This window comes from Buteo buteo, chromosome 12 (genome assembly GCF_964188355.1).
Source record: "Buteo buteo chromosome 12, bButBut1.hap1.1, whole genome shotgun sequence".
NCBI lineage: Eukaryota > Metazoa > Chordata > Aves > Accipitriformes > Accipitridae > Buteo > Buteo buteo.
The window spans coordinates 12,805,310-12,823,314 of NC_134182.1; the positions used below are offsets into that span (position 1 = coordinate 12,805,310).

Consider the following 18,005-nt stretch of genomic DNA (forward strand, 5'->3'; position numbering starts at 1 on the left):
CTTCTTTTGGGTGCTTATTTTAAAACAATGTGTATTTTTAAGTAAGTCCTGTCACAAGGACCAAACTTTAGCAGTGGTCCTACTATTCTGCAGAACAGGGAAAACTCCCACATAGGCTAATAGTTCTGCAGAACAGAGTGAGACTTTGGGGATCTCCAGTAAATATACTTTCCGATAGATACTGTAACCAGGGTTCAGTACTGAATAGAAATGTACAGGCATCTGTTAAAATGCATTCTCACCTTATGATGCAATGAGTTACTCCAGCTTTCACAGAAGAATCAGTCCTCAATCTGGATGAAGAATGCACATCTCACCCACCCATTTTCACAGCACTTAAGCCTGGTCTACGCCACAATATATGAATAAAAAACCCAAACTTCAGTGGACCTGACAACAGGTGAAATATGCTTTTGGGTCTGAGTTTCAAGCTCTTACTTTATATAATTCTATAGATATAATTATCTGCAGTGAATTACAGTATTAGAAACTCCAGTTTGTGACATTACTGCCCCTTTAATAATGTTGTGTAGTTACAATGACAGTAGAATAGAGAAAGATGAGCTGGGGATCTCTCTGAGTTTTAATTTTGAAAGCCTTTTGTGGTGGAGCCTTCCATCAGATGCTATTGCTGCTTTATTGCAGCAATGCTTTTTTTGTGGTTTGAGTAGTTTTTAATAACAGGAAAGCTATGTGTCTGTGTTACCTTCTGAAGTCTCGTTTACATGGCTGAATGAATGGTGAAGAATAATTTAGGTCCCTCTGTCCTGACTGGAAACCTGGCTTTGTAGTCTGCAGAGATCAAAGTAAGATACAGAATTGAAGGTGTGTTTGTTCCACCACAGCAAGATCTGAGCAAAATATAGGAGTTTTAATGACAAGTTAGGCAAACAGAGAAAATCAGTGTGTTTTAACTTCCTGGCTTTAGTAGGTTTAGGTAACAGTCCAGTATAAGTTGTGTATGATAGAGTATTTTTATAGTTGCTATTAGAAAATATTGTTTAAAGCATGACTGGGAATTTGGCATGAAAATAGTCCTGTTTCTCAGCAGATGGAACTCATTTGCTCTGATAAGTAGACAAACTGTAAAATGCTACTCTGCTTCATAAGCAGATTTGAGTAACACCCACCCTTTTGCTTCTGCAGATAACACAAAGATTATCTTCTGTAGAGAGTCCCAGCCATTAGTAGAGCTCTAGGCTATTGGGCCCTTCCTTCACTTTTTCTTTAAGATCTGTAGACTGGATTTTCATCTGGAGTTAATCAACACAGCTCTTTTATTTATTTCAGCAAGGCAAATCTGTTTTATATTAGTGCAGCTCTACTGTAGATCGTGAAGCTGTACCAGTTAGGTATTTTTCAATCACTAGCCAAAACATGAGGAGAAAAGATCTTTCTCATTCGTACCTGAGCTTAGAGCCCAGTTCATGCTGGTTTACCCCTCTTGCAATCAAAGTGCAGATGTAAAATGCATCAGATAGACATGTTTTCTAAAAGATTGAAGCTCTAAGAATGTATTACAAACTACACAAATGCTGGGGAGCCAAGAGCAGTATTTTTCATGTGTTCTCAATTTTAAAGAGTTTCTTTACAAAAAATCTTTGGAGGGCTACTAGCTGTAGAAAATGTGACATACCCCTGTATACCATAACTATTGTGGTATTTTCAGAAGGCCACTCAAGCTTTCCTTTGGTAGAAGTGGTACCACTTTTGTATCTCTTTTCTCTTGCAGCACCTTGTGATACGCTCTGACTGTCCTTCTGTTATGCTACCTAGCGGTGATTTTTACAGTCATGCACATTCGCAAATAGCTTAAGTGACTTGTAACTCTCTGTGGCAATTACACCAGACAAAGAGCCAGCCCATTTCTATAACACTGAGAATGCAAGATCTGCTGGAGAAAAACTGATACAGAAATTAGACTGTATGCCGAATGGCATTATGCTTCTCACATGTTTTTGAGAGTGCTTGTCATTGAGAAGGAGACCTGGGCAGCAGCAGGAGCTGTCAGCCTGCAGCAGGCTGGTTGCACCGTGAGCACAGCCCTGCTAGAGGCAGACAGGCATTACCTGGCACGCAAGGGCCTGCTGGGTGCCACAGTGCCCTGTCGTGGTTAGCTCACTCTTAGACACCACTGTGAGGCCCTTTTTGCTGTTCTGAAACACCTGCAGCCATGAAAACTTAACAATAAATAATGTTTCATTTAAAGTGTTGGCTTGATCCCCTACACTTCTGTTCCTCCTTGCTACTTCTAACAGGGTCATGTCCCTGGATATATTTTAACCACTTTTAATTTTTTTTTTTTTTGTCCAGAAATAGCATGTATCCATCACAACAAGAAAATCTGTAGGCTCATAAAGTGAAACACAAGTTCTCTGCTGTGGTCTATAAGCAGACCCGTGAGTGTCCCCAAGAGTTCTCTCTCTTTATTGTGCAGGTCAGAATGAGGAATACTGCTGTATTAATATCATGGTATTTGCATTGCTTTTAAGTTTCTTGATTGAAAAGCTCTATCTACTGCTTTTTCAGCACTAATTGCCTCATAGCAGCTTCGGGAGATAGATGTCTGAGGTTATGATGATTTCCACTGAGATTACAATCACATGGCAAGTAGCTGTAAACACCATAGACTTCCAGTTACTAAACAAGAAGGGAGATTCCAGACAGATACGAGGGTTCTTTGGGACCTGGTAAGGTAAAAGTCTCTGTATGGAGAGGATAATGGTAAGTAACTGCAGAAGAGCAGTGTAGAACAGAGAACAGGGATTCTTTTACAAAGCTATGATGGACTATATAAATAAAATTGAGAAGGTGTTGGCAGCAGTTTCTTAATTAGAACTTGCTAAGATTCTTTGGAACAAAATTAAGATATCTTTATCACAGGAGAAATAGAATTTGGGGTTCATTTATGATGCTGTTGCTACTTAATGCTACTTCATGCAGGTATAGCTAGCAGCATAGCTATGACTACAAATTCTGCCTAAGAAGCTGGTTAAATGTTGTACCAGTTAGCATGTACAGGCTTCAGAGACTGGTGTAGCCAAACCAGCTTTAATTTACCTACGAGTTGCAGTCCAGGGAGATACTAGATACCCGTTGCTATCAGAAGGACACTGGACTTTTCTGGATAATGTAAGTCAAACTTTACTAAAGAAGCAAACTAAAAAAAAAAAAAAAAAAAAGTTTAATATGCTCCACAGTTTCACATCATCTGTTTTCCCTGTGACTGCGTGTCTTTTAAAAAGTACAATTATGAGCACAATTTGGGAATGGAGCTTGTCCCACTTCTTTTAGAAATAATTCTCCTTGTTTGTTCCCCTCTGATCTGGCATGGGTGGAAAAAGATTGAGTGGGTATCTTGCATGAACAAATTCTGTCCCTGTGCTCTCTGACCATAGTAGTAAGGAACTACCACCTACAAGAAGGGAGGGAAGGCATTTCCCAGCTCCTCAGCCCAGTTTGTTGGTATGCTTTGCCTGGATAACAGTGGATTTCCTGGGACTCTATCTATAGCCACCTGAGTGACAACATTTCCATTGACGTCACTGGACTTTGGATTAGGCTCCTACTTGTCCAGCCCCTTAAGATTTTTCTCCTTCTCCTCTGACACAGCTACCATACCCCTAAGACTACTGAGAGTCACTAAGGATTGTCAGTAGTACTCCTGGACTGACAGACTGTGAAGGCAAAGGCAAGCCACAGGAGACTTATCCAACTGAGGATGTACCTTTACAAAGGGTCTGACTATATTCTATCAGTCGTTGTTCCCCCCCCTCCCCCCCAAATGCACATTTCCCACATTCTGCCTACTCCTTTCCTGTCCTGGAGGGTGTTGGAAGCTGGGAACCAGGAAGAGGATCAATGGAAAGGGGATTTTTATATTCTCAGAAGTTCATCTTCTACAAGGCAAACAAGTCCTGCTGATTGACTCATGGTTTATCAGAAAGCAGCCCTGCTGTAACAAGTCTTAGCAAGTGGTGATCTAGCCTGCAAGAGCCTGAAGGAGACTGGTATCTGTCGGGTTATATGAACAGCCTCCACTCCACCTGGCCAAAGAACAGCCAGAGAGCAAGCTGTGGAAATATATTCCCTTTGTTAGTAAAAGAGCTGGGAAAGGTTGAAATCCTGTTTTAGGAAGGTGAAAAAAACAAATAAGGCATATGAAGTTTGATATTTCTGATGATTCTTTGGTGCATTCATTGGACAAGAAGAGGAAATCACATGGGAAAATATGGGCGAATGTAAAAAAGCAAAAGATGAGCTGAAATTGTACAGAACAAGCCATGAGAAGAGAATGGAGAAAGCTATAAAGTACATGAGGAGAAAAATGCAGGAATTGCTGACAATGTGGAGAACAAAGATGAGATCTGGAGAGAGGCAAAAAGCTTCTTTAGAATTAAAGCTAACAGGAAACTTTTATATGAAAAAGTCTCAGAGGGACTTACTAGCAATCACTAAAAATTGAAGAAACCTCTCAGAGGCTCTGTGAGAGAGAGAGAAAGCGAGGTATTCCAGACCTTAATATAGTGTTGTGGTTTAACCCCAGCTGGCAACTAAGCACCAGGCAGCTGCTCACTCACTTCCCTCGCAGTGGGATGGGGGAGAGAATCGCAAGGGTTAAAGTGAGAAAACTCATTGGCTGAGATAAAGACAGTTTAATAGGTAAAGCAAAAGCCGTGTGCACAAGCAAAGCAAAACAAGGAATTCATTTACCACTTCCCATCGGCTGGCAGGTGTTCAGCCATCTCCAGGAAAGCAGGGCTCCATCGTGTGTAGCGGTTACTTGGGAAGACAAACACCATCACTCCAAACATACCCCCCTTCCTTCTTCCCCCAGCTTTATATACTGATCATGACATCATATGGTATGGAATATCCCTTTGGTCAGTTGGGGTCAGCTGTCCCAGCTGTGTCTCCTCCCAACTTCTTGTGCACCCCCAGCCTGCTCGCTGGTAGGATGGGGTGAGAAGCAGAAAAGGCCTTGGCTCTATGCAAGTACTGCTCAGCAATAATGAAAACATCACAGCATTATCAACACTGTTTTCAGCACAAATCAAAAATATATCCCCATACTAGCTACTATGAAGAAAATTAACTCTATCCCAGCCAAACCCAGCACACATAGATAAGGTAAATGTATGCTTAAAACTTTGTGAGGTGGTTGGTCAGACTTGCAATCAACAGTGTGAGGGGAAGGTTTGTCTTCTAGACAAAGATCTAGGGTCAATGAGGCAAAAGTCTTGAAACCCCTATCTGCTTCTGGAGTGGAACTTACATAAACCACTCTGAAATTTTGCTTGAATAACACCAGAGTAGTTCATCAACTGGATTATGTCAGCTCCCAGGATAGCCTCTTACAAGGAATCAGAAAATAGACCAATTGTACAACATAAAGATCTGTATTCAGATGGGGCAATATCTCTTTCTTTTAATAATTTTAATGTCAATGCTTGCAAAGTGTAACTTTGTCCTTTTTCCCAATAAGAAGGTCCAGCTGAAACTTTTGCCTTCCTTTAGTTGCCCACATCCTGCTGACAGTCCTTTGAGTCTTTCCTAACAGGAAAGCCATTTTGAGTCATTTAATGATTAGCCTGCATGTGAACTTTAAATTAAAAACAGCAGCTACAATTAATGGAGCCCACAGTATCTTCTGCTGGCTGAAAAGACCAGTAGTGGGAAGAGTAGTGGCTTGTCAAGCCTGCTAAGTAGAGATGGCCAGTTTCCAGCTCTCAAAAGGAGGAGATGATGGATGAGAGATGGGGAAGGAAACAATCTCATACAAACAAGACTCCCTTAGGAACAGCTAGCACAAGCTGCCGGTGTGCATGAAATGCTCACATGGCATTTTCCTTCACTTGAGAATAGGCCATTTCAACTGCAGGTGAGGTGCTTTTCTTAGTTTATACTCTTCTTTCGTGGAAGCAAATTTTTCAAGTAATGTATGGTAGACAAGTGGTAGCCCCATTCAGAGTCAATGGTATTCATGTTCCCATATCAAAAGCAAATCTGCCTGTTACCAGTGTTTTATGAAAGTTCTGGGATAGGGCAAAGCTCAGGTTCAGCAGGCCTTGCTCAGACAAGGTATCCAAAATATTTTTCTAATTGATGGTCCTCCACAATACTAGTGGTAGGTAAAACGGTTCTCCTCATGCAGAGCTACTTGCTTTGAGAGAGACCTGTGAGAGAAAAACATATAGGCAGTAAGAACAGCCCAGGACCATGTGAAAGCCAGGGCAGGTCAAATTAGAGCCCAGGTCTCCTTGCTCTCTTTCCCAGTTCTGACCACTAAATTCCCCTCTTGCTCCTCTTCTAATGAAACAGCTGGTGAGCTAGGAATAGCTGGAAGGACATTCCTCAACTTCACAGTTACACTGCTTTATACTGATTTACCCCTAATGCCACTGAAGTCAGCAGAGTTAAACCAACATGAGACCAGGTCATAGCCAGAATAAGCGCAAAATAAGCTAACCCTTTGCTAGTAAAATACAGAAGGGCATGCTCACCTTCATCAGATGAAGGCGCAAATGGAAATAATAATGATACTTTAACTGGTCAGGTACCTGTAAAAGCTTATGAAAAATTGCTCGTCACATAAGCTGAAAAGAAGCAGGAGATTTTTAAATAATTTACAACAGCTTGTGATCTGTTACGCTGCTCACTTTTGCTAGCAGGGCTCACCTATGCAATACATAAGAGGTGATGAGACCAAAGAAAGGTCTTAAGTTTTAAGGATCTTCATCCTTAATAATGTGTAATGGTGAGTGGAGGCCACCGTGTAGCAAGATCCAGGTACATGTTAGGATGGTGGGATTATGGCATTGAAGCTGTCGGCACGCGAGTTCATTCACGTGTCTTGGGCACATAAGTCAGCAGCAGGCAGCCAGAGTGCTGTGTGGTGATTTGAGAGCTGTTAGCTGGAGTCACCCTAGTGATGAAAGCAAATGAAAGGACCTGCTGCTCATCCTCCTACAGTGCACAGAAATGAGATAGGAGCAGGATTACTTCCATCAGCTGCTGACTATGACTGCTATCATAAGGATAATCATAGCTGATACTCCAGGGCAAAAACAGTCACTACAGTGCTCTCTCATGTATAAGCACTGTAAACTAGCAAAGTTGTTAATGTTTATACGGTCTCAGAAGAGTACCTGAGGCCTTACACACCTAGGTAGCTAGGTCTTGTGGAAGTTTTCAGCCCTTTTATGTCTTTGTTCTGAAGAAACTGGTATTGCTGGGAGAGGTAGGGTATAGGACTAGAGAAACTAGTCCTTTGATGCAGCTTGTCAAACTTCCTGATTCTAGAAAAGCCTAAGCATTAGACCCTGAAATCATTTCAAACTTGGGACACTGTACAGACTATCCAGGTTTTGGGAGCATGTTCCTTTAATGGTGTGACATATTTACATAATACGAACATTTCTGAAAGAGAACAAGGCTACATTACAGCAAGTGATAAAGGCATGAAAGCAACTGAAGCATCCTTCTCACCTGGTGCAAACAGTGATGGTTTTCCAGGCACTGAAGGCAGAATCCTATTGACCATTCCTCTTCTAGGCAGTCTGGGAGCTCGTGGCTCTCAGTTCTAGAGGGAGTACTGGGTAGTTATGAGCTTCTGGTGATTTGTATTGTCACTAAAAGCTCTAGGCCCTAATATGACAGCTTAAAGCATATTTTTCTCCCTTTTATGTCTCTCTTCATGTCTGTGTCTCAATAGTGAGGATTTGCTCAGGCCCTGCAGAATCAGGCTCTTTAGTCCACTGCCCTCATGTTAACTTTTGACGCCATGTCCTGATTGGGCTGCTGCCAAGAGTAGCCTTTTGATAATCGTAGCTGCAACTATTATTTGTGCCACCCCTTCTCCCTGGGGGCTAATGGAAGGGAGCAACAAGGCACGTAAGTGCGCTGTGTGAAGAAACAGATGCTGTTTTGCTCCTGTTCAGGTCCCTAGTGCCTGCTTTGGGTTCCATTGTGTTTAAATACAAATACAATAGTTAATAACTTTGTTCCATGCATTGTTCTCTTGAAGTGACTACATGAAGGGATTGGCTGGGTGAGGAGTTAATTCCATCTTTTGCTGAGTTGATTGGTGCAGTCTGTTCTGCCTTCTAAGTGCTGGGTAACTCCCAGCAGCAGAAACCTCTCACTTAGAAGTAATAACAGTTTAAACCTTGGTATGGGGCTAGTTGCCTCTCAACCCAGCCTCAGTTCCCTTGGCACTGGCGGTAGCACCTAAGGTCTGCTTTTCTAGCATAGTTAATAGTTGGTTTTCAGCTTGTACAAGATGGTGTAACCTCCCCTGCATGCAACAACACAATTACCAAATAACAGTTAAAGCTCTGCCTGACCTTGTAACTAATGCAGCTATTGCTCCTGCCAGTACTACCTAAGTATGGGTGAGCTCTACCACTTATGTTACAGCAGCAGCAAACCTACCCAGGTGCAGTGGGTTTGCGTGGCAAGGTTTTGGTAGTAGGGAGGCTACAGGGGTGGCTTCTGTGAGAAGCTGCTAGAAGCTTCCCCTATGTCCAGCAGAGCCAATGCCAGCCAGCTCCAAGTCGGAACCACCGCTGGCCAAGGCCGAGCCCATCAGCGATGGTGGTAGCACCTCTGGGATAACAGATTTAAGAAGGGCGGGGGAGAAACAACCTGCACAACACCAGAAGCAGTCAGAAGAGAAGATTGGGAATATGTGAGGGAAGGAACTCCGCAGACCCCAAGGTCAGTGAAGAAGGAGGGGAGGAGGTGCTCTAGGTGCTGGAGCAGAGGTTCCCCATCAGCCCATGGTGAAGACCATGGTGAGGCAGGCTGTCCCCCTGCAGCCCAGGGAGGTCCACTGTGGAGCAGATATCCACCTGCAGCCCATGGAGGTTAATGGTGGAGCAGATATCAACCTGTAGCCCGTGGAGGACCCCATGCTGGAGCAGGTGGGTGCCCCCAAAGGAGGCTGTGACCCTATAGGCAGCCCACGCTGGAGCAGGCTCCTGGCAGGACCTGCAGACCTGTGGACAGAGGAGCCCACGCTGGAGCAGGTTTTCTGGCAGGACTTGTGACCCCATGGGGGACCCACGCTGGAGCAGTCTGTGCCTGAAGGACTGCACCCCGTGGAAGATACCCACACTGGAGCAGTTTGTGAAGAACTGCAGCCTGTGGGAAGGACTCACATTGGAGAAGTTCATGGAGGACTGTCTCTGGTGGGAGGGACCCCATGTTGGAGCAGGGGAAGAATGTGAGGAGTCCTCCCCCTGAGGAGGAAGGAGCGGCAGAGACAACGTGGGATGAACTGACCCCAATCCCCATTTCCCATCCCCCTGTGCTGCTCTGGGGGAGGAGGTAGGGAAAATCAGGAGTGAAGTTGAGCCAGGAAGAAGGGAGGGATGGGGAGAAGGTGTTTTAAGATTTGGTTTTATTTCTCATTTTCCTATTCTGATTTGATTGATAATAAACTAATTTCTCCAAGTCAAGTCTGTTTTGCCCATGACGGTAATTGGCGAGTGATCGCTCCCTGTCCTTATCTTGACCCATGAGCCTTTTGTTATATTTTCTCTCCCCTGTCCAGCTGAGGAGGGGAGTGATAGAGCAGCTTTGGTGGGCACCTGGGGTCCAGCCAGGGTCAACCCACCACAGCAGGTCACCTGTCCAGCCTTCATCCCTAAGGATCTCCTGCTAGCTAGAATGTGGCTCCCAGCAATAGTTTGACTCATGTGTTGAGTTTTTGCACGAAGGATTGCTGCAAGGTTGTGCCCTCCCATGAGTGTTCAGACAGGCAAGACCTAGCTCCAGCTCTTCTGTGTGGGCAGAATGCTTCCCCAGCCTAACCTGGAGGAGCGAGGTATCTTTATAACTTGACTTCAGACATAAGAACTGTGACTGTCATTTTAATTACGTGGTGACTGGAAGTTCAAGGGAAACTGTGCCTCTTCACCCTTTGTCTCGGCCTCTGGCCAAGTTGGCTGCTATGGGTGAGATTTCTCAAGGTGTTCAGCACTGATCAGTTCTAAGTGGATAATCCAGTAAAACTTTTAGGTGAACAACAGACTTGAGGGGTGTGCGGGGAAGAATGTTCTCGGCTGAGGTGTGTTGATGATGGCACTGTTCTTTTTCTCTCCCTCCCTACCCTCAACCCACTCCCAGTAAAGACACACAGAGCACTATGTCACTGGCTTCCTGGTTCAGGTGGAATGAGCCCCCAACCCGCATTTCCCAGAGGAACCCAACAGAAATGGTGGTTGAGACGCTAATGATGGAGCTGAACTGGCAGACCAAGCAGGCAGAGAAGCAGCAGCGAGAGCGGGAGAATGAGTATCGCAAGATCAAGACTGGGGTGGACTACGGCTGGCTGGTCAGCTATCCAAAGCAGAGCTATGATATCAGCCCAGGAGAACGGCTGCAGCTGGAGGATATGTGTACCAAAATACATCCTTCCTACTGTGGGCCTGTCATACTCAGGTACAGTAAAAGATGTGATGATACAGAACTTTCCTTTCCCCCTCTCCTCTTTATGATATGTGAGGAGCGAGTGAGAGCTATTCAGACCAACAGAACCAAAACTTGGCATCCTTTATCATAAGTCGTGCTGGGACAGTGTCTTTGTGGAAGAAGGGAAATCTAATGTTTTAAGTCAGTTTAACATGGTATCACTTCCTGCAAAAAGTTACTAAATGCCATTTCCCTCTGAGACTGGCTTGAGTACTTTATGCTGCTGAGTAGCCAGAGAAGCTATCTTACCTGATGAGCAGTTATCATTTCAGTATTGTGATGGGTTTTGCTTCAGTCTTTAGACTCTTAGAATAACTGAGGTTTAAAGGGACCTCTGGAGGTATGTGCTTGAATCTCCTACTCGGAGTGGGGCCAACTTCAAAGTTGGATCAGGTTTCTCAGGGCCTTGTCCTGTCCATTGTTGAGTATCTCTGAGGGAGGAGATGCCACAGCCTCTGAACAACCTGCTTTGGTGTTTATCCACTCCCATTGGAGCCTTACTTCCTTGATTCAAGCTGTCCAGCAGGTCTATTGAGGCACTTGTCCCCAATGTCCAGACTAGCCAAAAGGTGCTACTGTGTTTTTCAGCCTGTGAGTCAGGTATTCCCAAAGAAAGGAGGGATTGCTTGCTTCTCCTTCCCTTGCCCTCCCTCCACACCCTTGACATGGAGTAGGATGCAGGTGGGGCATGCAGTTGGCTTGAATAGCTAGGTGGTGCTTCTGCCTTCTGCAGTGTAGATGTAGACACAGCCTCTTGGACTTGCTGTTGAGCCTTTCAAGTGCTAGACATAGGATTGCTGCTTGCCAGCTGAAGAGCCTTCTGTGAAAATGCCCTCAGAAATAGATCTAAGCCTGCTGTAGCATCCAGACTGGAAGGGAGGGAGGCGACTCTTCCTTTTGAGGGGGCTGTTTTAAGTTACTTGCACTTAGCACAGTGCAAGTGAGGAGTAGTGACTCTGAAGTCCACCTTAGCCAAAGCAAAGCTGAGAAATGGGCCTTTATAATCCACTTCCCCTGTTGCAACATGTTGTTCAATTGGGATCAGAAAAAAGACAGTGCTGGTAGGCCATATGCAATGGAGTTCTCAGCACTCTGCAGTCCCTCACTGCACATGCTGGCACCTGTTTTCCCTTGAATAAATGAATCTACAGCTCCTGAACTACAGCTGTAAGAGGGCTGGAATAGCTGGTCCTCTGTCTTACAGTGGGGGTGGCCAGGAAAGGATGCCAAAGCGACCTCTCTAACCCTCATCTTCCCTGGGGCTGAACCTTGGAAGCAAGCTGGTGTAGGGCTTTGGCTTTTGCAAAGGTTGCCATGGTGGCAGAATCAGAGATTTGGGATCATTCAGTGGCCAAGTTCTCTCCAGTGAAAGTTTGCTGGGAACAGCACCTGCCTTGTATTTGTATAACTTCAAGCTATGCTGTAAACAAGCCGCTACAAACCCCTTGGGGTTCAGAGTTATCTTCACCATCCCCAGGGCCACTGAGCAAGGCCTGGCTGGCAAACAGGTTATTTCCATGAGAACAGGCTTCAGTCACTGGAGTTGGGAGGCCCCAAGGCTCATAATCTCCTTCAGAAAAGAGTATTAAGCTGAGCCATATACATATTGCTGCTGCCTTTTTTTCTTTTTCTTTTTTTTTTAACTGAGACAAATCATGCAAGATGCATGATTTCAGCACAGCGTGTAGTGGTTGTTCGCTGTTGTTCAGGATTCAGCATACTGCTGACAGTAGATAAACATACTCAGCAACATTGGTGGGCTCTACATGGGCATAATGGAAAAGGATAAAACCATCCTCTTAAAAATCCTCTTATAAATTACTATTATAGGCTATCACAAATTGTATTACAGTATAATTCAAGAAGTGGCATGTTTTTGTTTGTTCCATACTGTGGAGTTTGCATGGCTAGCAGAGCCACATTAAAAAAATGAGGCTTGCATAACCTTTGTTGGTTCAATTCCATAATTGAGAAGGGAATGTCATAGCCTCAAAAATGGCAGAACTGGATTGGGTCAAAGGTCTGTTTGATCTGATGTGCAATCTGTATGTGAGAGAGTGGCCAGTAGCATCAGTGTAAGGAAAAGAGAAAAGAACAAGGCAATCGAATACAACAGTATGAACAATTACAGTATCTTGTAGATAGCCAAAACCAGCACAAGCCTCCAACTTACTGTGCCTTGTAACTTGGGAGACTTTTGGAGCCAGAAGTGGTCCTTCTGTCCACAATTGCCCTATGTGGCTTTTTCTTCCAGTATCTTGTTTAGGTTGTGGGGTTTTGCTTTTCTTTTTTGAACACATGTAAACTTCAGCATTTGTGCCATCCTGTGGCAGAGTTCCACATCTGAACTACAACTCTGCTGTAGAAAACTGTATTTTGCTTGTCTTAAACTAATATGTAGTAGTTTTATTCGATAATCCCTTTGTCTTGTGCTGGAAATGTAACAGTTGACCCCTCTTCTCTTCTACCTGAGAGCCCTGTGGTTCAGAAATCTTCATTGCCAATGTGGAAACAATGAAAAAGAATGGGGCTTGCCATGCTAGGAGCTGAAAATGTACAGAAGAAAGAAGGAGCGTGCAATCTAACTAAAAGACAGCCAAAATTGGCTAAATTCTCCTCTCAGAAAGTGAGATAACATGGAGATTTTAATAACTTCCTCCAAATTGCACAAGATTAGTATAATAGGAATTCAACTGAAATCTTCACATTTCCAGTGAATTACTTTCATCACAAGATCATTGCATTGCTGATGTTTCCTCTTGAATATGCTGTGACTTTCTATTATGCAGCAACTTCTAGAAAAATCTTCCACGAAAAAAAATGTATGAGCTTGCATTTGGAAATTCAAATGCAGAACATGTACCTTACTGAAGGCCTTGGTTCTGTCTGAAATATTAAGCTTGATCCTTCCCCTTCCATCTTAGACATTTGAAGAGCTGAAGTCCTTTTTGATGTATTGGACAAGCATGTTAATACTTAAATAACACAAGTAGCATGCATCTTGCAAGACTGCAGAGTTTGTTTTGTTTGTGTCATGCAAGGTCTCCTTCTTTGTGAGATTCTGAGCTCAGAGTCAAAGCCAGAACAAAACATTTTTGTATGAGTTGTCAGAGATGTCACTTTATTCTCCAAAGGTCTAAATGATTATCCAAATTGTCCTTTTCTGTGGCTACAGTCACATCTACTGAGAGGCTGAGTTTCTACAGATTTGTTTCTTTAGATGTGGAGGAGGCTGGAAAGGAGCACTTCTTAAATGGGAGGGTTTTTTTTCAGATCCAGTTTGCCTGTTTTGTGTTTTGGGTCAATAGAAACTTTTTGAGTCTCTTGAAATTCTGTAAGGATTCAAGTACACTGCAAATACCATCAGATATCTGGAGACTCTGATTCACCTCATACAAAGCAAGCTATTGCATGCAGGTGTAATTTAGCTTTAGGTTACTGGGTTGGAGATCACTGACTACATTTAAAATTAAATCCTGGAGCCATTTGAAGGAAGTGACAGTGATTTTGGTGAGGCCCTTAGTACCTAAGTGCCATGGTTAAACTGTACGAGTAGACTAGTAGCTTGCTAATACAGAATGCTAGATTTTCGCCATCTTTACTCAGAGCTTTAGCTCTAATCAGAGCTAGTTGTGGTCTATTTCATTTCTTTGAAACAGTGGGTTTCTGTCCTCCTCTGCCCAGAGAGAAACAAACAAAACCCCCTAATATGGAAATGTAAATCTGCATTTTGGTGATCTTAGATGTTATTAATACCACAGGCTAAGGACTATAATTTTCTAAGGATTGTGTATAGCTGAAGTGGACTTCCTAGTATGCTTGAATGTAAGACAAATGACTAAAATCAGAAATGGGTTTATTTACAATTATGAGCTTAAGTTTGAGGTGATGTGACATGAATGTTGCAGTTAAGTGTGAATGCCATAGTCCTCTGGGAGTCAAATAGCCTTCTGTAGCAAAGCTGGTCATAGCTTTACAATATAACCAGAATTCCTGCTCAAAATATAGATTCAGGAGTCAGCAGCTAATTATTAGCACTAAGCACCCCATGTTTTCTTCGAATGACTAAATCTGCTTAGAGCTCCCAGTTCAGACAGGCACTCAGGAATACACTGAACTATAAGCATATTAAGTCCACAGACTTCCATTGGATTTAACAGGTCTTTAAAGTTCAGGCTGTACTTAGGAAACCTACTGAACTGGGGACCTACAGAATAACATAGGCAGGTGACAACACTTTAAAAAAAGCAGTGCCAGTATGAGCCAAGTGCAGCCAGATTCTTCAAATCTAATGCCCATATAAGGAAATAGAAGGGTCACAATTTAAAGAACAAATTTGTTTGTTTGAACTGTGATTAAAACACAGCCTGGACTGGGGGATGTGCTCATTCTTATGTATGCATATACATGCTCCCCAGGCTTCTGTGCTGGTTCAAGGTGAGTTTTGTTGACAGTCATGTCTAAGATTGCGTGACTTGCATAATATATTACAGGTTAGCTACCAGGAGTATCGTAACTTGTTTCACAAATAAGACAGATAGGTATACTTTTCCAGTGAGTAAGGAAACCCTATTGAGGGATTTCTAGATATGGTTGTGCAGTTGCCTAGTTTGAAACTATTCCATGCAAAAGTGTAAGGGTGTTAACCTGTGCTAGAAGATAGGTGCACCTCGTGCAATTTTGTGTGCTTAACTGCACCAAGCAGCTTTGTGTGGAGTTTGTTTCCCAGGATAGAAGCCCACATTCCTTGATTCCAGTGGTTTTACTGTTTTATATGTTGCTTGTTTTGTGCAGAGAGCAGACTGCTGGATCATCCGGCACGTCAACTGGCTTCCATTGTAACTGGGGAAGATGGCTTCAATTATGTGTAGCTGGCTGCAGCAAACATCATCTATTTTCTGATGCACAGACTGGTTTAGCTAGACCACAGCCCCTGATAACCTCTCCATCCTTTCTGCTGAGAAATATTTGTGTCATGCACACCTCTTGGACTTCATATGTGGGCTGCCCCTTACACAAACATGTTGGTACTGAAGTTAGGTGGGCATTAATAAAGGGGTAAAGTTAGCTCATCCTATTAGGGGAGAGGAAAGGGCCCCCTTTCCCTTCTCCATCTGAATAAGAGTGGCCTTTCTTTGGGTGACTGGCAGACAGTCTGTTGGATTGCTTTCTCTTTGTTTCTTAGACCTGCTCAAATCCATATGAAGTAGTTTTTGTGTTGGTCCTGAAAAGTCAGAGGTAAATCTTAACAGCAAAAGCAGAGTTCACAAAGTAACTCTTGTTGCCCTAGCTAAGGAGAGTGCAAACAGGCAGGTAGCCATGAAGGTGGAAAATTACACTGATTTTAGAAAACTATTTCAGCTAGATTAGTTGGGAGTGTTAGAGGCATCAGCATTAGAGCTCTGTGTTCAGGGGGTAAATTTGCTGTCGTACCACCCATTTTCTCTCTTGTTCCCAGAGCCAGTCACTGGTCCAGTAATAGCCTGACACATGCTGCTACCTGCTCTGGAGCCACAATTCAGCAGTATGACACACAGCCTCTAAAACCAGAGGCAGTGATGAGGCCTTTTTGGGTGCACAATTGCCAATACAAAAGAAGAGGATGTCCTGATAGATATATATAATATGACAGCATCTCTCTTTAAAATACACATGGAGATAAAATAATGGAATGACTCATTTCGTTCACCTCTGCAATAGAAGTCCTTTGAAGGTGCCTTCCCTGCTATAATAATGATGTTGCAAAGACTTGGGTTTTGATGGAGTCATCTGTCTATGATTCTGACTAGGATGAAGGGAAAAGTGTATTTATTGTGAAAACTTGTATTTTTTGCTCTTTGGTAACGCAACTGAAGTGCTGCCTCAGAAGGCAGAAAGGATGTTTGCAATGTACAGCAAATCTCTGTTACCGCTGTTATGTGCTAACCCTCAGCAAGACCTAGTCACTTGCTCTTACAGGCTCTGCACAATTTGGTTTAGCATCATTGTGTAAGTACTTATGTACCAGTGTGAACTACAGTGCCTCAGAGGCTTTTTGCACCCAAATGTTCAAAGTTTAGAGGTTTTTTGGTGGGGGGGGTGAAGGGAGATTAGGAATTCATCCAAAGCAACTGAAATGGATAAGGAACATCTTGGTGACTTTGGTAGGTTTTGCATCAAACTCCTTTAGCTTGACCGTGAAAGGGACTGGTGCTTCTGCTGATACCGAGTTCCCTCAGCATGCAATATTGGTGTCTCCACAGCTGTACATGTAGCTGCCAATACTTGCTGTGAAAGAAGCACACTGAAATATCTGGGATACAGCATGATGTTAAGATATATGTCCAATACCAGGCCTCCACAGTAAGAGTCAAAAGGCATAAATGTACAAAGAGTCTTCTTGTTTTATCTCTGGTTTTCTTTCTGTCCTTATTATCTTGGGTACCCTTTGATACACCATTAAGCAGTGCAATTCCATACTGCACTAAACTCCTTGTTACATTCCCAGGGCTTATTAAAAAAAAAACAACCAAGAGGCAAGATCTTTTCTATCAGCTTCGGCTGTATTAGGCTTATTTAAATGCAATCCTACTGTTTTCCATCCTCATTCAGTTCTGTTGGAGAAAAATATCAAAATGCTTACAGACCTTATACACTTCAGCTTCCAATAAGTACAAATACCTAGATTTTAGCGAAGTTCTAGTTTAGCTCTGTGTCTGCTTGTAGATATAATTTTAATGTTAAGAACTGAATATTTATTAGAAGAGTAGCCATATTACCATCTGTCATAAATGCATACTACTATGGAACAACTACAATATCTGTGTGTGTGAGCCTTGGGAGCAGATCCCACACTCTCCAGGCTGGGAATCAAATCACCCAACAAGGTGTCAGGAATGGTATGTTCTCTTCTTGTCCCAGCCAGTAAGCCACTCGGTGACTTCAAGAAAACTATCCTGCTCTGCATCTCATCTTCCTCACCTGCGAAATAAACAGTGGTAATTCTTCCCTGGTATTAAACTAGCTTAATAAACATCAAAAAGGCATTTTGAGCTCTTTGCTGAGAAAGCACTGGATTAATTCACAGTTGTCTAATTAGATACAGCATCATGCTGCCAATGAAGGTATTATCAGCTGAGCCAGTCCATTATCCTACAGAAATCCAGAAGAAGATGAAATACTGCTTCCATGAAATTTAAATATTGAGAGCCTACCAAACATATAACAAAAAAGAGTTTTACAGGATTTTTGGTTGTCTAGTAGCCATTGGGTAATGCTATGGGAAACAAGAATTGGAAACAGGGAAAGTCTAGTGAGACTTTCCCTGGTTTATCATCAGCTTCTGGTAAGCAGCAGTTCAGGGACTATTTGAGCAAGGATTCGCATTTGGACAATCACATTTAATCAGCAGTGATGGGGACGTTTTCTACAAACTTGTCTCATCATTTTGTTTCTTAAGCTATTGATAGCACTGAGTTCTGATTTAATAGGTGGTATGTGAAAAGAGCACTTCCTTCTGTTCCAAACTTGCCACCTTCTAGTTTTGTTTG

At 43.1% G+C, this 18,005-nt stretch overlaps 1 protein-coding gene across 5 annotated transcripts in view; it reads left to right on the forward strand.

Annotated features, from left to right (window-relative positions):
• RD3 (RD3 regulator of GUCY2D) overlaps positions 1-18,005 on the forward strand; it is a 60,057-nt gene that overhangs the window by 37,487 nt on the left and 4,565 nt on the right. For all 5 annotated transcript variants that reach the window (XM_075042730.1, XM_075042731.1, XM_075042733.1 and 2 more), the window contains exon 2: positions 10,132-10,446. In XM_075042730.1, coding sequence (XP_074898831.1) covers positions 10,132-10,446 — 315 coding nt within the window. The remainder of the gene's footprint in view (positions 1-10,131; positions 10,447-18,005) is intronic.